The sequence below is a fragment of the Pseudochaenichthys georgianus genome, chromosome 22 (genome assembly GCF_902827115.2).
Source record: "Pseudochaenichthys georgianus chromosome 22, fPseGeo1.2, whole genome shotgun sequence".
NCBI classification, from domain to species: domain Eukaryota; kingdom Metazoa; phylum Chordata; class Actinopteri; order Perciformes; family Channichthyidae; genus Pseudochaenichthys; species Pseudochaenichthys georgianus.
The window spans coordinates 6,607,634-6,622,963 of NC_047524.1; the positions used below are offsets into that span (position 1 = coordinate 6,607,634).

The 15,330-nt window shown below is 43.7% G+C and overlaps 1 protein-coding gene across 7 annotated transcripts in view; it reads left to right on the forward strand.

Moving 5' to 3' along the window:
• Positions 1–15,330, forward strand: part of fgfr3 (fibroblast growth factor receptor 3) — a 75,203-nt gene that overhangs the window by 37,967 nt on the left and 21,906 nt on the right. For 4 of the 7 annotated variants that reach the window (XM_034111315.2, XM_071201686.1, XM_034111318.2 and 1 more), the window contains one exon: positions 3,426–3,598. In XM_034111315.2, the coding sequence (XP_033967206.1) occupies positions 3,426–3,598 (173 nt within the window). The remainder of the gene's footprint in view (positions 1–3,425; positions 3,599–15,330) is intronic. The other 3 variants (XM_034111317.2, XM_034111320.2, XM_071201687.1) reach the window with 1 other exon arrangement.

Consider the following 15,330-nt stretch of genomic DNA (forward strand, 5'->3'; position numbering starts at 1 on the left):
TGTATTGGACGTGTGTGTAAGTTAGCTTGTGAGAAGGTGTAAACTAAACAAACGGCACACGGTCGTGTATTTTTAGGCTCCCGGAGAGATCCTTCTCCTCAGTTCGCAGCTGACAACTGGACATGACACTGTAACTGCTGAGAGAAGAAGTTACGCAAAAGCACTTTCCACTACGATGATTACATACCCATGCAGGGCAGGGTTATCGTCTGACCCTGTCCCTGTAGGGTTTGAGAGGGTATCTGGTCTCCCCCCGTCCCCACAGAGGAGATCCCACTCCCCCTCTGCTGAGGAAATACCAGCCTGCCAATTAGAAACGGGATGGGATTCCTGTGTGGCCGAGCGTACTGAGAGCAGGACTTTACAGCATTTGAATTCAAATACGACTTGTTTTTGTTGAAGGAAAAGGCCGCATGTGCACCGTGTTGCATTGCAAAGTTCCTGAATAAGTGTCCCAATGTAAAAACATCATCAGTTTTAGATGCCCTAAAGACAAAAAGATGAACCAGCTTTGTTTTAAATTATATCAAATAGCTTTTTCCTTGCAGAAGGATAAAACTAAATAAAAATTGAAAAGAAGAACGACGGCATTAGAAAAAAACACTTTTAGCACAACTCTATTGCCAAAAACGACAGACTACTTCACAGCATGTGCATGTGATCTTGCGCAGTAACACAGCAGTTAGCACTTAGCACTTAAGGGTCAGCGAATAAACAAATCGTGTGTGTTTTTCGGGATGAATCCATAACGAGGTAATGAATCCAGACAGGAAAAGTCCTCATGATGGTGTTTTCAGGCCCAGCTGAGTTCAGCAGGAGGAGGGGGGGGGGGGGGGGGGGGACCACACATCAGGAGAGAGACTGTTTAAAAACCCTGCGTGTGTGTGTGTGTTTGCCTGAGTGTGTTTGCGTGTGTGTGTGTGTGACGTGTGTGTGTGTGGCTGATTACCATGCCAAGAAAACAATGTGTTCAGACTCCTTGGAGGGTTGTCCCACGCTGCGCAGAGTGTCGCTCCAAATACGCCGAGACAGCAGAGAGAGAGAGAGAGAGAGAGAGAAGTAATGAAATCTTACAGATATTTCCCTTTTTAAGGTGGAGGCGGTGTGTGTGAGCGTCGCACGTTGAAAGCGTTTGCCCTAGCGAGCTGGGGAGTCTCTAACTCGAGCAGGGAGCGTGCTCAGCCGCTTCATTACAGTTTGTCAACACACACAGTTTACCGTCAGTTCAATAGTGTAGTAACGTTCTGTTTGTTTGCTCTCTAAGAAGATACGTCTGTGTCTTTCATCGCTGAATATCTTTCTCCTGGTCTGGTTGTAATTACTCTGTGAAGAGGACACCAAAGTTTGATGGCAGCTGCCAAAGAAGTGTGCGTCAGAAATATATCAGAACACCCAAAGCAGTATTATAAACAGACACACACTGGTATCAAACAAAAAGCTAATCTTTGGTTTTTCATGCGTTCTTTTAAGAATTTGCAGCAACAATTGTCAAATTGTCTTTTCTGTCTTCACTTCGCTTGGTTAGGTTTAGGAAAATATTGTGATTTCTGTTTAAACATCACCCATGTTGCAAAGTTACGTGAAATGTATATCTTAGTTTGGATAAAAGAAACTGCTGAAGTGGCTAAATGACGTGAAGTGTAATTCAAAGTGTTGGTCACTGCCAATGTGGCAAAGTTATGTGAAAGACTGTTCTATGTTAGGCTTTAAAAGAACTGCCAAAGTGTGCAAAGTAACATGAAGTCAAATTTTGGGTAAAAATAACAACGGAAGAAGTTAAGTTAAAAAAAAAGTCCTTGTCTGGGTTCAAATAACCACATAAGTTGCAGACACTCTCTTTGCGTTCTATTTTACAGGTATTTCAGAAACACCAGTTACCGTGCATGTTGTCCCCTTGGTATCGCGACAAACAGTGCATGAGAACAGCTGCTTCTTCAAAGTCCATCCACACTGGTGTTTTATTCTAAAGCCACACCTCTCTGATCGACATCTCACCTGAGTTGAGCTGATGAGATAAATGTGTGGCTGGAGGGTGAGAATGACTTTTTAACTCTCGTTTGACCCGAAGTCGGATAACACACAGACTCGGAGGAGGACACACACACACACACACACACACACACAGAAGCGCAGACATTGAGATGGTAATTGGCTCCGCTCTCTGCTCCTGCATTCTGAAAAGTAAAAGAGACATCTGATGACCGGTCAGCCACCTCCCCAGCCTTTGTCCACACAGACCAATAAAGAGAGTGAGTGAGCCATGCCTCAGTGCCCTCACCCACACCTCGGCAACAATAGGCCTCTCTGACTCGCTACACTCTCTTTGTCCGCCTCCTTCTCAATACGACTCAATAAATCGCCCTGACAGGTTTCCAAACTCTCAGGAACGGGCGATTCAAATGAACTCTTGCATTGTTATCGGGGGAAGACGATCATAAGCTTTGTTTGGTCCTCGGGACGCTTCACGAGCCCGTGTCCTTTCAGCGTCCGTCAAACTGTGTTTTACACCGTTTGCACATCTTTACTGTTTTTCTTCAGAGAATCGAGCTTGGCATTGGGGGAAAGTGGGCGCAGGTACTGGGTGTTGTTTATTAGAGCGGTGAGGGAAGACCTCTATAGGAAACCACAACCTCACATCTGTTCTGGTGAAGTGCATAACTCATCCAAGATGGACCAATTTGAAGATGGGGCAGAGCAGCAAGTTGTACCGTCTGTCCCATCTTTCAGAAATTACAAAAACATGTAACTATGAATTCCTGGAGGGTCTTTCCAAAAATTCCTATGATCTAAGAATATTTCAGAAAGTGGAAAACTGGGGGCCGATCTTTGAGAATAAAAAAGTGGTAAGTCTCTGCAAAGCAAGTCGGATTTAAGCCACAAACAATACTTTTTAAGTTTTTAACTTGGAACTATCAAATAACTATATTAATTGAATGGACTTGTTCCCAGCTACCAAACAATTGCAACATTTTGGAGGCGATACTTGCATATTGTCTCATTTAAAGGGTCAGGATTTAGACTGAATTGCAGTTTTCTTATAAAGACTTCAGAATAAACTAGGGAGACATGACTCGAGGTTCGTATGAAATCATTCAATAATGTGATGATTGATGATTTTGCTTATATGAAACTACTTTTCTCTGTTTCAATAACTTTAATAACCCCCTTAAAATAACCCAAACCCTTAACAAGAGTCATCGGACGATACAATTCAACAACTTAAAGTAGACACAGGCACAAAAAAAAAACTTGAGAATTAAATTGATGCTTCACTTGGACATGTGTTGTGTTACATAACATGTGTCACCAATGATAAGAGAGTTATATCAAATGATTTCAGGGGAAATGTCAGGACTTAATAAAAGTATCAATTTAATGATATTTTTTTCCATGACTGACGGAACAACCTGTTTTGTGTTTCTCAGCAGAAGCTCCATATTGGAGCCGGGCTGACCGGATGGACAAGAAGCTGCTGGCTGTTCCTGCCGCCAACACAGTAAAGTTTCGCTGCGCCGCGTCAGGAAACCCGCAGCCCACCATCCACTGGCTGAAGAACGGGAAAGAGTTCAAGGGAGAGCAGAGGATGGGAGGCATCAAGGTGAGAGACCTTCAAACATGTTAACACTTAAAGGTTAGAAGATCAGGGATGTGATATAGGCTGCGGACACACGAGGACGAAAACGGCTAAACGCATAGGATTAACGCAAACGCAATCGCAAACAAGCTTCCGTCCACACGCAATAGGTATCCGGATAGTGTCTGTCCACACGAGACCGCTCCGTTTGGCTCCAACCGCTGGAGAAGCTGCAGTACATATGCAGGAGCCTGTACGTGGCGCTGTAACTTCCTCCACAAAAGCAGCGAAGAAGCATGGTTGTCATGGTTGCCCTTCTGTTTATTCTCCGCGGTGGGGGACGAGGGAACCGGGCAGAGTTCTCATTCATAACACGCCGTTCGATGTCTCACTATGGGATGCGCCTCATCGCGGAGCAAACAGAAGCAACGTGTATTAAAGTTTAAATCTTCCGGACAAAATGATAAAAGTGCCGGTCAAAGGTCTTCTTTGTTATTTATTGAGCCTTAAAACAAATGAATAACGACTCTATATAATATAATAATAAAATACATGGAGCCTCTCTTTTTCCTCCCTCTCTTCGGACAGCGTCAGTGTCTGTCTCATGCAGCAGCTCATCCAGTAATGAGTGACCCGGCCGACAGTAAAAATAAACATATTTATAACTAGTTTAGGGAGTTTGAGAGGTAATTAAAATAGCTAAGGGTGATGATCTGACTTGAAGTGTGTGTTTTGCTGCAGCGGGAGGAGCTGCAGGTGAGCAGAGCTGCGTGTCTCCGTCCTGTCAGATTAGACTTCACTCGCGAGAGAAAGATAAATAATCTGAATTCAGGGTGCAGTTTACTTTGACGTGGGGGTGAGCAGCAGAGGTGGGGAGAGGCGGGGCTATTGCCTCATCATTATTGCTGTAGATGTTGCACAAACAACTGTAGCATGGTCAATAGCGTCCGGAGCACGATAGCAACTCTGCGATCCGCCATTGTTGTTGTTGTTGGTGGCGAAACACTTCAGCAATGGCGCGGGGTAAGCGGAGGTGAGCAGAAGAGGTGGGGAGAGGCGGGGCTATTGCGCAATCACTATCAGTGATCTGAAAATGTTCGGATAGGGCGCACACACGGAGCCGTTTGACCCCCCAGAGAGTTGCGTATGCCTTTCTATCCACCTTGGGACCCGTTGTCGTTTCCTCAGTCGTTTAGTGCCGTATTCGGTCGTCCTCGTGTGGCCGAACGGTCTATATGACACTCAACAGTAACGCAAACGACCGAATTCGTCCTCGTGTGGCCGCAGCCATAGAGACTCAAATTGAGGCTCCAAAAAAATCTGTTGAGCGACCATCAGTGCCTTTAAGCAAGGCATCTTAATCCCCTGCTCGTCCAGTGGAGCTGCTGGGTATCTATCAGTAGATCAGTGAGAGTGTTGCAATGCTCCCTGGCCTGAATTGCTATAACTGGAGAAGTGTGAAGCAAAGGGCTGACGGAGCCCTCATGCTCTGAAATCTTCTCACAGAAAGTGAAGGTCAGTGAACGCACCGCGGGGCTGGATGCTCCCAGCAGGACTCAGGAAGCTCTTAGCCCTGGCTAAACTGAGCTAAATAAATTGAAGGGGTCAAACTGCTGTGCTGGAAACGCAGAAGTACAGAGATGCGTGTTAGCTGGATGTTGACAGTAATGCAGTGCTGCAAACAGCTGTTGTACTCAGTTGTGTCATCGGATTCACTCTAAACACTGGGCTCTCATGTGGAATGGCACTGCTTAAAGTAACAGGGCTTGGTTTACTTTTGTGTTCGTTTAATGGCCCTGAGCTGCGGGATTAAAAGACGAATTTAGTGCGGTAAGAACATCGGAATTCAAACAGTCAAAACGTGTGTTTTGGTTCAAAATAAACTAAAAAATAATGATGTATAAGTTAAAAAATGATGCCCGGAGATGTAAAACCTTCCAGGGTCATGAGTCTATATCTGCCTTCTATCTATTCCTTACATGATCTTAATTAAATATTGATGAGGGGAGAGAAATACCTGTAAATATGCTGCCGTCAGTACTTATTTTTACACACTTTTAGTGCAAACATTGGTTTGTTTGCATTCAAAACATGTTTGCACTGTTGAGTCAGGTAAAGCTTTATAAAGACAATAAGCAGCAAGTAGTGAGTTTTTATCCTCTGATATGAAAACGACATCTTCTTCCTCCAGCAGAGCAAAGAGTGTGTGTCAGGCTGGTTGTTAGGGCGGTGAGATATGCTTTCTCCCCAGTGGAGGTTTGGCATTTAAAGAGTTAAATGTAATGAGATCCTGCAGCTATTAACAGTTTACAGAGATCTCCAACATCTGCTCCCAGCAGACCAACAGCAGTTGTCTCCCTCCCTCTGTCCCCACTCACACACACACACACACACACACACACACACACACACACACACACACACACACACACACACACACACACACACACACACACACACACACACCTGTCACCAGCCCTCAGGACTCTGGAGTGGCTCCTTGACAGTAACTTTTAGCATGTGAAGTATGCGTGAAGTATGCGTGAATTTGCTGATGATAAAGTTTGCAGCTGCATTGTTAGCATTGGTTTAATCCCAGACTGACCAATCAGAGCCCTTTATTCAATCTGTTCACCAAATCACTGACTTTAATCCTAAAGAGGTATTTTTAGCATGGAAAATGACTCGCCAATGACACATTAAAGGACATGATAAAGATGTAACTGATGCAGTATTAAGATATTTTAATGTCCGCATATTCAGCATAATGTCTCGAGTGCTTGTTTATTTCTCTCTGCAGCAGTAGCTATTTCATACACACATGCTATCCTATGGGACGATACATGTATAATTAGCGAGCGATATGTATAGCTGACTATCCATGGTAAGCCTTTACAGCATACGTGAGGTCAGGGTTGCCAACTTTGGGTACCTGGCTGGAGTGACAATTACACATATGCGCACGGAATGACTGCTATCGTGTCAGCAGCGGGACCTTATATAGGCTACTTGCCAACCTTGAGACCTCAGAAATCGGGAGCATTTCAAAACCACCGCGGGGAGGGGGGGGGGTGCTTGTGGATCATCGCCGGAGCTGTATTAGATTAACATTAACAAGCTTATTGTAGTGGTAAGTGCACTGCCTTGCGGCCTGTAGCACCATCCTTGATGGAGCATATGTGTGGGCTGCAGGAAAGGAGTGAGCAGAGGGTCGCGTTGTCGATTCTTGTTCAGTTTTCTGTGACTATCTTCCTTACCCTCTCAGACTTTGAGTTGCGCGCGCTGCTAAAGAGACGCGCTACCATGGAAACCAAACAATGGTGTAGCTGTATTACAGTCCGAGTGGAAACAGTCCTGAGTAAATCTGATTTAGTCAGAAATGCGGGAGAAATGCGGGAGAAACATGACCCCGGGAGGAAACCGGGAGAGGGCAATGAAATCGGGAGTCTCCCGCGAAAATAGGGAGGGTTGGCAAGTATGTATATAGGATATATAGAGTGTATAGACAAATACACAATATTGGACACAGACTATAAAGGGCACAACGTTTCATTCAGTAATGAAAGTCAAACACATGTTTGTTTATCACAATCATTTCCGGGAAAATGTATCCAACAAAATTAATTATCGTGAGAGGTATCATGGCAGTGGCGGCTCCAGTGTTTTTGTTGGGTAATCTATGGTAGGGCTAACCCATACAGTGGTGGGGCTGAAATCAGTATTTGCAATGTAATTACATACACTCCCCTTGACAGTGCAATGCCACGCGTGAGGTTTAGATTATTTCCCTGTCTCAATCCAAATTGAACTGTATGAAATAAAAAGGCACATTTGTCTTGTAGTAAATAAAAAGGGCGACCTGGAGCCAATCCTGCAATTTACCCACAGGTGAAAGAGCTGACATGCTGAAAACCCAACCCCTGCAGGGGGGTCTGGGGGGATTCTCCCCCAGGAGATTTTTGAAATACTAAAATAAAATACACATTCTGGTACTCTCTTGAGAAAAATAAATACATCTATTACTACACGAGATATTGAAAAAAAATGAATGCCATTTTAGTTTGTTGTTACTTTGCTCTGAAAGCTGAACCTGCTGCTCCTCACAGAGAGAAGAGGGAAGAGGCTGTGAATGACTTTACATTGTGGATAAGGGTGGAAAGCCCCCATTGTTCTGTGTGTCAAAACGAAAGACAGCCCACCTATCAACCATCAAACCGTGGGGTCTTATTTCATTACGTGTTGATTTCTAAAAACACGTAATGTTGTATCGACATATAGAGATGTACTACAGCAAAAGTATTCTCCGTCGGGACTTCCTGCAACAACACCACGCCGGTATCTTGATTCTGATTGGCCAGAAGACATTATCAAAGATGTCCTATTGAGAAGACGATCACTACGTGACAAAAGTTTTCAAAACCGTTTCTAGTCTTCGGTATTCTTGTTTTTGGCGTGAGAATAGTTTGGGCAGCGTGAGAGCGTGAGATTGAGAGTGAAAGCACGTGTCACACGCCAGATGCGTGAGAGTTGGCAACCCTGCGTGAGGTCCAGTTGGCCTTGTAACGGTGTTGTCAGTGTGAGCTGTGACACTAAGTTGTCACCAAGCCGCCGAAACAAATTCCTGTACATTTTCCGCTCTGTATAGCTCAGCGGGTCGAGCCTGGCACCGACTGTACTGTGGGTTTAGTTCCCACTGTGGCCACCCATGCTGAAAGTGATGGCACTCTAATGGTGCCGTAAAGTATTTCGGTGTCCAACCTATTGGGACATTATATATTTGTTTCTGTATGTCAGCTTGGTGGTCGATTCGGAGAGTTCTTTGTTACTGCTGCTATGTAATTATGTTTTCATTTCATTATCATTTGCTTTTCTGCACACAATCAGACTCTCAACTAAAACGTGTTTGCCTTGTTGCTCTTCTTGCACATACACATGGTCCCCCTAAATTAACGTGTCTTATTTTTGGTATGGATAAGGGTCAAGGGGTCAGTTTTTCCTAAATCACCAAATAATAAACATTCTTTAAATTCCTACCTTAATTTGCGGACATGCAAACTGGGACTCAGTACATTTTGCTCTTTTATAACTTGCATACTTAATGCTTCTAAGCGCCTTTACTTAACATTGCTGTAGCTTCGGACATCCTTATGCAATGTTTAAGTCATACGATTTTAGCTTAAAGCTTAATCTTACATCAAGAAAATCTTCTCGTTTTTTAGATATGTGTCTTAGAGTCTAATACTAATCACTGCACATGCATCATGTCTCCCATTGATGAAGATGTAAGACTGGAGGTGGCAGTTATTGAGACATTCCTGCTGTGTATTTATCGAGATGTTATCACCCCCCACCCCCTCTCCTGTCCTGGAGCTGTTTTAAAGTCATCCATACACCATGTGGCCGCTGTTGGCCTTGAGGGAGGTGAACGGAGGTCACCCTCTATAGAATCAGGGTGCTGGGTGACAGACAAACCCCCGACATGGCCCGGCTTCAGAGGGGTCAGGGGTAACGGCTTCACCCACCCCGACGTCTCAACCTCTGCTAGCCCAAGCTCCACCACCCTGCAGGAAATTAGTCCAGAACAATGGAAGTGAAGGAAATGTTGGCAATGGTGCTCAATCATTTAAAAAGTATATCTTAAAGACTCATCAGTAAATGCACAGGCTGAAAATCAAGTCACATGATCTCACTTTAGGTTGAGTGATGTTTCTAAGACCACTACATTGTCACCTCATTTTTAACATGGTTATGATTTAGATCCTCTTGTTCGTCCTGTTGTGAGTGTCCGTGCACTGCCTTTCCCAGAGAGCACCTGTCAGTCACACTGTGCACTGTGTGGCGCCTTGATTATTTATTCCTTTCTGTAGATGACCCTTTTGCTCGTCTGTCTTTGTCCTTAAAGACAAGACGGCTGCTGCTCAACTGCCATCTGGCATTATTTCTGACATTATTCGAAAAACTCATAGTGCTGTGGAAGCTGCGGGAAACATAGATTGAATGTTTTGTTCACTAGATGCTTTATTTTGTCAGACTCCAACTCGTGGTTGGTCACTTTAGGCGAAAAGGTACCCAAAGATCAGTTTGTATTAAGTATTCAAACACGGCTGCAGATTGAATCGTCATTGTGTTAGACGGACAGAAAGCGATCTGTTGCCAGAGAAGACATGTTCTGCGGTGCATTCAGTGTCGCCGTGTCCCTGCCCTCATCACCCCTCCTCACATCTTCCTGTGATGAGTTCATCTTGCAGGGCTGGAGGAAGACGGGGGGCTTCCAGAGTCCTGACAGCCTGACAATGGCCTTCTAAAGACTCTATTCCTCCAACAGGTCCTCAAGGTGAAGCTGTCTTCCTCTGGCAGCCGTATGGAAATGACAAGATCATTTTTTATTTGACAGACATGGATAATTTCTCAATCAAGCGGACCGTGTCAGATTTTTTAAAGATTGGTGATGGGATGATTTGTCAGGCGTCCCTCAGGGCTGGGACAGTGTGTGTGGCTTTAAGTGACTCACTAACTGATCCATGCTGCAGCAGAAGTGAGTCCTCTCCACTCAGCACAGTGTGTCGTTGACTCTGAGTGCCTTCAGATGAGTGTGAGGGAAAGTTACTTAGTGAGCGGACCATTAGGGTCCATTACCCACCTTCTTTCTGGAGTGCCTGAAAGTGGCCTTTCTGAGAATGCACTGTGTTCCTCTTTGTTCCTTGAATACATCACTTTCAACACGGGGTTTAGTCTCATGTACAGGGCTAAAACATGTGTGAAATAGGATATACAGTATATATATATATATATATAATATATATAGTCTCATCAGATCCAATTACTTTATATTGAGCAGTATTTTCTTTGTGTAAAGGACTTTTTAAGGACCTTTCAATGACAGGTGCTGCATAGAAAGTGGTGAAAATAAGTCACTCAGTAACTCGGCTTGTTTTCAGTTGAACGTTTTAATGCTTTAACTCAAAGGAAAGTATTATGTAAGGCATATGGAACCTAAAGTTGTCCATGAACAAACCACCTTTAACCATGACCTCTCCTTGATTCAGCCTTTTTCTTAAATCTATTTATATATTTTTGTAATATTGTATTATAATATTTATGTCATCTATACTGTTATTTTCTTCAGCTTCCCAGCGAAAACATTTCAGTGACTTGTATAATCGTGGGACAAATGCTTGTAGTTTTGAAAGAGATTAACAGCAAAGTGTATAGTACATAGTTGTATAAATATAACTCCTACAAGTTTGAATCAGACAAACCCTCAGACTATCCAGCTTTACACGAGCTGTGCACTAATGTCTTCTGAGTATATTTTTTCTCAGCACGCTAAAGGTTGTTAAGACATTCGCTTCTATCTTACATGCGCTTTGTAAGTCTATTGAAATGCAACACGGAGAACCAAACGGTACATTTGTTGAAACTAAATGACACGGTTAATAGGATGTGCGGCTCATTGGTAAAATTGGAAATTAAATTCCATCAGGGCGATGTGCCGGAGCTTTGTGCTTCTTCCCCAGACAACTGTGGTGCTCCAAGCCTCCTCCGTTATAGAGGGGCAGGGCCCAGAGGTCAAAGTTCACCCGTCTATTGAGCCATCAGATGGGAGGTGGGGAGAGGGGTGTGTCTCCAGCCCATTGAACAGGCCTGAGCCTTTGACAGCCAAAGCCAATGCTGTTGTATGCTGCCACATATGCTGCAAGGGATTGTATTGTGTTCATGCTAAACTGCGGCGGGACAAAAGTTGACAATGTAATTATTGTGTATCTTCTAACCCAGCGCTTAAATGATTTTCCAAACCCCATTTTGACAGGTTTCCAAGGCAGGCCTCTTTAACTGGCTTCACACTTACTTTTTAAGACTTTAAGCACTTTAAATCCTTGTTTTACCGTGCCAAGTTTGAACACAGCCTTGATTGTGAGTCTCTGTAGGCCACGTAGGAATTGCTACACTTTGCAAGATTATTTTTGGACCCTTTTTTTAATCACTTCCATCGTCATTCACCTTTCTCCCCTGTCGCTTTACCCAAATACACTAGAGATTATCTTGTTTATTTGGTTTCCTCCTGCACACTCCACATGTTACGCTCTTCTCATCTTGATGAGATGCAATGATGCAATGCCAGGTAGAGCCAACCCCATGTCAAAAGACCCACAAACTTTACCAGCGTTAATAACCAGCCCCTAGGGTCTCTTCTATCTATTTCCTCTTTCTCCGTAGGTGAAATTAGACGGTAGCGCAGATCCGGGCCGCTGCTCCGCTCTGACACAGTCATACATTCTGGTAACTGGTTCTGACAGGGCTATTTTGCGAGGTGAAGACGGAGGGTTTGGACTATAAAGAGAGCAGAGCTTCCTGTGTTTTCTCAGACAACTGCTACACTGCAAAAAATAAAATGTCTGCATGCTTATGAACCATTTAGGCTGGCAGTCGAGTCGTGGATTCTTTTTATGAAGAATCTGCCAATAGGGTGAGCTAACTTCTCTGGCAGCTTCTGTAAGGCAAGAGCAAATCTTAAAAGAAGCGGATAAATGCATTTGTTTCAAGATATATCATGCATCATAAATCAATGCAAATCCAAATCTGCTCCCCGTTCCTTTCTCCTCTGAGCAAATGCTTTTTGCAGTATCAAACTCCCCTGTCCATTCCCATGGCTTGTGCCCTTCTGTAGGTTCACAGCCAAAGCCCTAAAACCTTTAAAGCCTCGTATGACTCTAACGTAAGCTCCTTAATAATGTAATTCTGTTTGGAATCTGGCATGATTGGATGGGATAGGATTATCACGTTCGGGGACTAATGCTGCAGGTTCAACAGGGGTTAGCCAATGTAACATGGTCATTAAAGCAAGTGGCATGCAGACAATTATTAAACGTGTCAGGGGGAAGACAGAGGGGAATACGATTGGAAATGTCACTCAAAGTTAATAACTACTACACACATGTGATTCCATTTGGGTGAATGTGCAGTGGAGGAATACCTTTCTCTCGTGGTTATCAACACTTTGAGCAGCTGTGATAGTGGAGGCAGTAATAGTCCAAAGTGAAAAGAAAGACAGGACAATGAAACTTTGCTGAAAGTGGCCACTGTTCCCGTGTGTGACAGACATAGTGATGGCTTATGATTACAACTTTTTATATAAAGTTGAGTTTTGTTGTTTTCTCTATTAAACCTTGCTTTAAGATAAGTTAACAACAAGTCTAAGACAAAAAGCATCACAAAATTGCTTATTACTTTTGGCTGGTATGCAAATTGTAACAACTGTTAATATAAAAAAAACAGCAATAAAGTGTGCCCGGATTCATTTTGAAGCTCTGGTTTGGGGACTTTCCTGTTGCAGATTTGTTTTAAGTATGAAATACTCCTCTGCAGATTGTATTAGAAATACATTGAGCTAAAACAGGCTGTGACACTATGAGTAGCAACAAAGAAGATTTATTTCCTGACAGCAACCATAGTCATAAGAAGTTTAATTTAAATCCGAATCTGCACAGTTAGTACAGCTGTCAGAAGAAGTTGGATAGCCCAGCACCTCAGAAGAAGTGAATGTACTTTCCCTTCTTTAAGTTGTCAGTGAATGAGGTTTTGTTATGATATGGAGGCCTAAATAAACCATAACTCTGATCACAGTCTCTCTCTGTTTCTGTTGGTGGTCTTGGCCTCGAAAGAGCATCGACTTCAGCTCGTATTTTACCACCTCCTTCTCTCCTCATACGTCGCCTCTTTTCTCGCCTCCCCCCCCTCTCCCCGGGCTCAGCGACCGCAGCATAAGGCGTCACTCATCTGCTCATGAGAGCCGCCATTGACTTCAGTTTGACTCCCCGGCTCTGAGAGGGGTAGACTGGGTGGAGCCAGCCGCTCTCAAAAACCATTTGCCAGCGTGGAGTGGGCTGCCTGCTCAACGTTACCATGCAACTGCAGAAAGCACACACAGGCATAATATTTACACTGTTACACTATTTTCCGCATGTGCCTCCAAGAGAGAGTTAAGGAGTGTGTACTGTAAGACAGAGGGAGAAAAAGAAGGAGGAGGGGGGGGACGTAACCTACAAATATATACGTTCTGTGAATGGCTGGCCTCCTACCTAAACGCGTGGGGTTAAATGTTTGTGAAAACACTCTGCGTCGGCACATTTTCCTACGCAGGTGATGTTAAGTGTTCCACCCTGAAAAGCCTCTTTGTTGACATCACGCACTCCCGTCTTTAGTCATTCTGACCTCTTTCGGAGGAGTTCAATCCACGCTTGTCTCGCAGCAGCGAGCGTCTGCATGTTTCCACTCACGCCGTGGAGGTCGGCCCGTGGAGACTCTGCCAGCGATGCGTAGCAGGTTCTGTGTTCTCGCTGTGCTGCTCACTCTCTGCCTCTGAGCAGCTTCTGAATCTGTCAAGTTATTATCTGTCTGTTTCTGCGGCCACACCTGCTTTCAATTACGACACACAATGTACCCTTCGACTCTCCGGGAGAGGATTGCTCTTGACTGGCACAGTGGTACCGATGTTAGAGGTGCAGAAGAAGAAGAAAGAAAAGGCTGCCTGCCATCGCTGCAGGGAGAGGTGACAATGATTCCAAGAGACTTTCTGAGCTGTTTTTCATCAACATAATCCCATTTATTGATCGGGTATTTTTCTATGAATTACCGTACTTTTCGGACTATAAAGCGCACCTGCATATAAGCCGCAGCAGCTAAATTGTCCGTCTGTCTTGTTCTCGTTCTGTCTCTCGGTTCCACTTTTACTTTGGCGCGCTACCTGTCTCACTCTTTTCCGGCCTCCAGCTTTTCCTGCTGGAGCCCGCCGCTTAAAGGTGGCGGGCGCGGACCGGTCATAGAGCCCATAGTGTTAAAGGTGGTTAATTGTACCTGTAAAATCCATAGATTTAGGAGGTTCCCTAGTGGCCGTTAGCTGTACAAAAAAAATGGGGAAAAAAGTCCCGGCTTATAGTCCAAAAAGTACGGTAGTTTAAATCAAATATTTGGCATTCTTTTTTAAGGCTCCTGTCCATCTTTGTTTTACAGCGTGTTGAGCAATCTTTCATCTTGAGAATTACTGAATAGATCCTGTCACATTTCTTCAGTGTAAAATGTAAAATCTGATCCAGAGTGGACTTTCCTCTCCACACGGAATCCTTTTGATCTCAGTTGTCTGTGGGCACACCGAGATGTTTCCCATCAAGACGTTGTCCATGTCAAAAAAAAAAGTCTGCTCATCACGTCTATCCTGCGTCAACCAGTACACAATTATTTTAAGTTGTTATACTGGGTTTTTTGTGTGGAAAGAGTTGCTTATATTTCAGCTTCATCTCGTGAATTAGTATACAGTATTGATCTGGATCTGCTAAGTGTATCTTGGTTGCATATTTCCTAATCTTCCAAACTGCTCCCGTGTTATTCTTGTTAAGGATTATAAATCCCAAAATGTATACTATGTATTCAATGTATATTTCTGACTTATTCTGTATGTTTTTATATTACGTACTCTATAGATTGACATCTTTCTAGCTTCTTTAATGTTTTTTATTCATGTGCAATGTATTTATGCTGCTGTAACACAGAAAAATCCCAATTTTGGATAAAGTACATCTCATCTAATCTTATTAATAACCTTGACTTGATACTGCATGTTATCATAGATGGAATAATAAGCAGTCTTCTATCAGTCCGGACACACTAAGCTCACCCTGAGATTTATTGAAAAAAGAGCTCCGTGTCCTCACACATCAATCTGTGTTATGACAACAAATCCTGACATCTCCCCTCCTCTC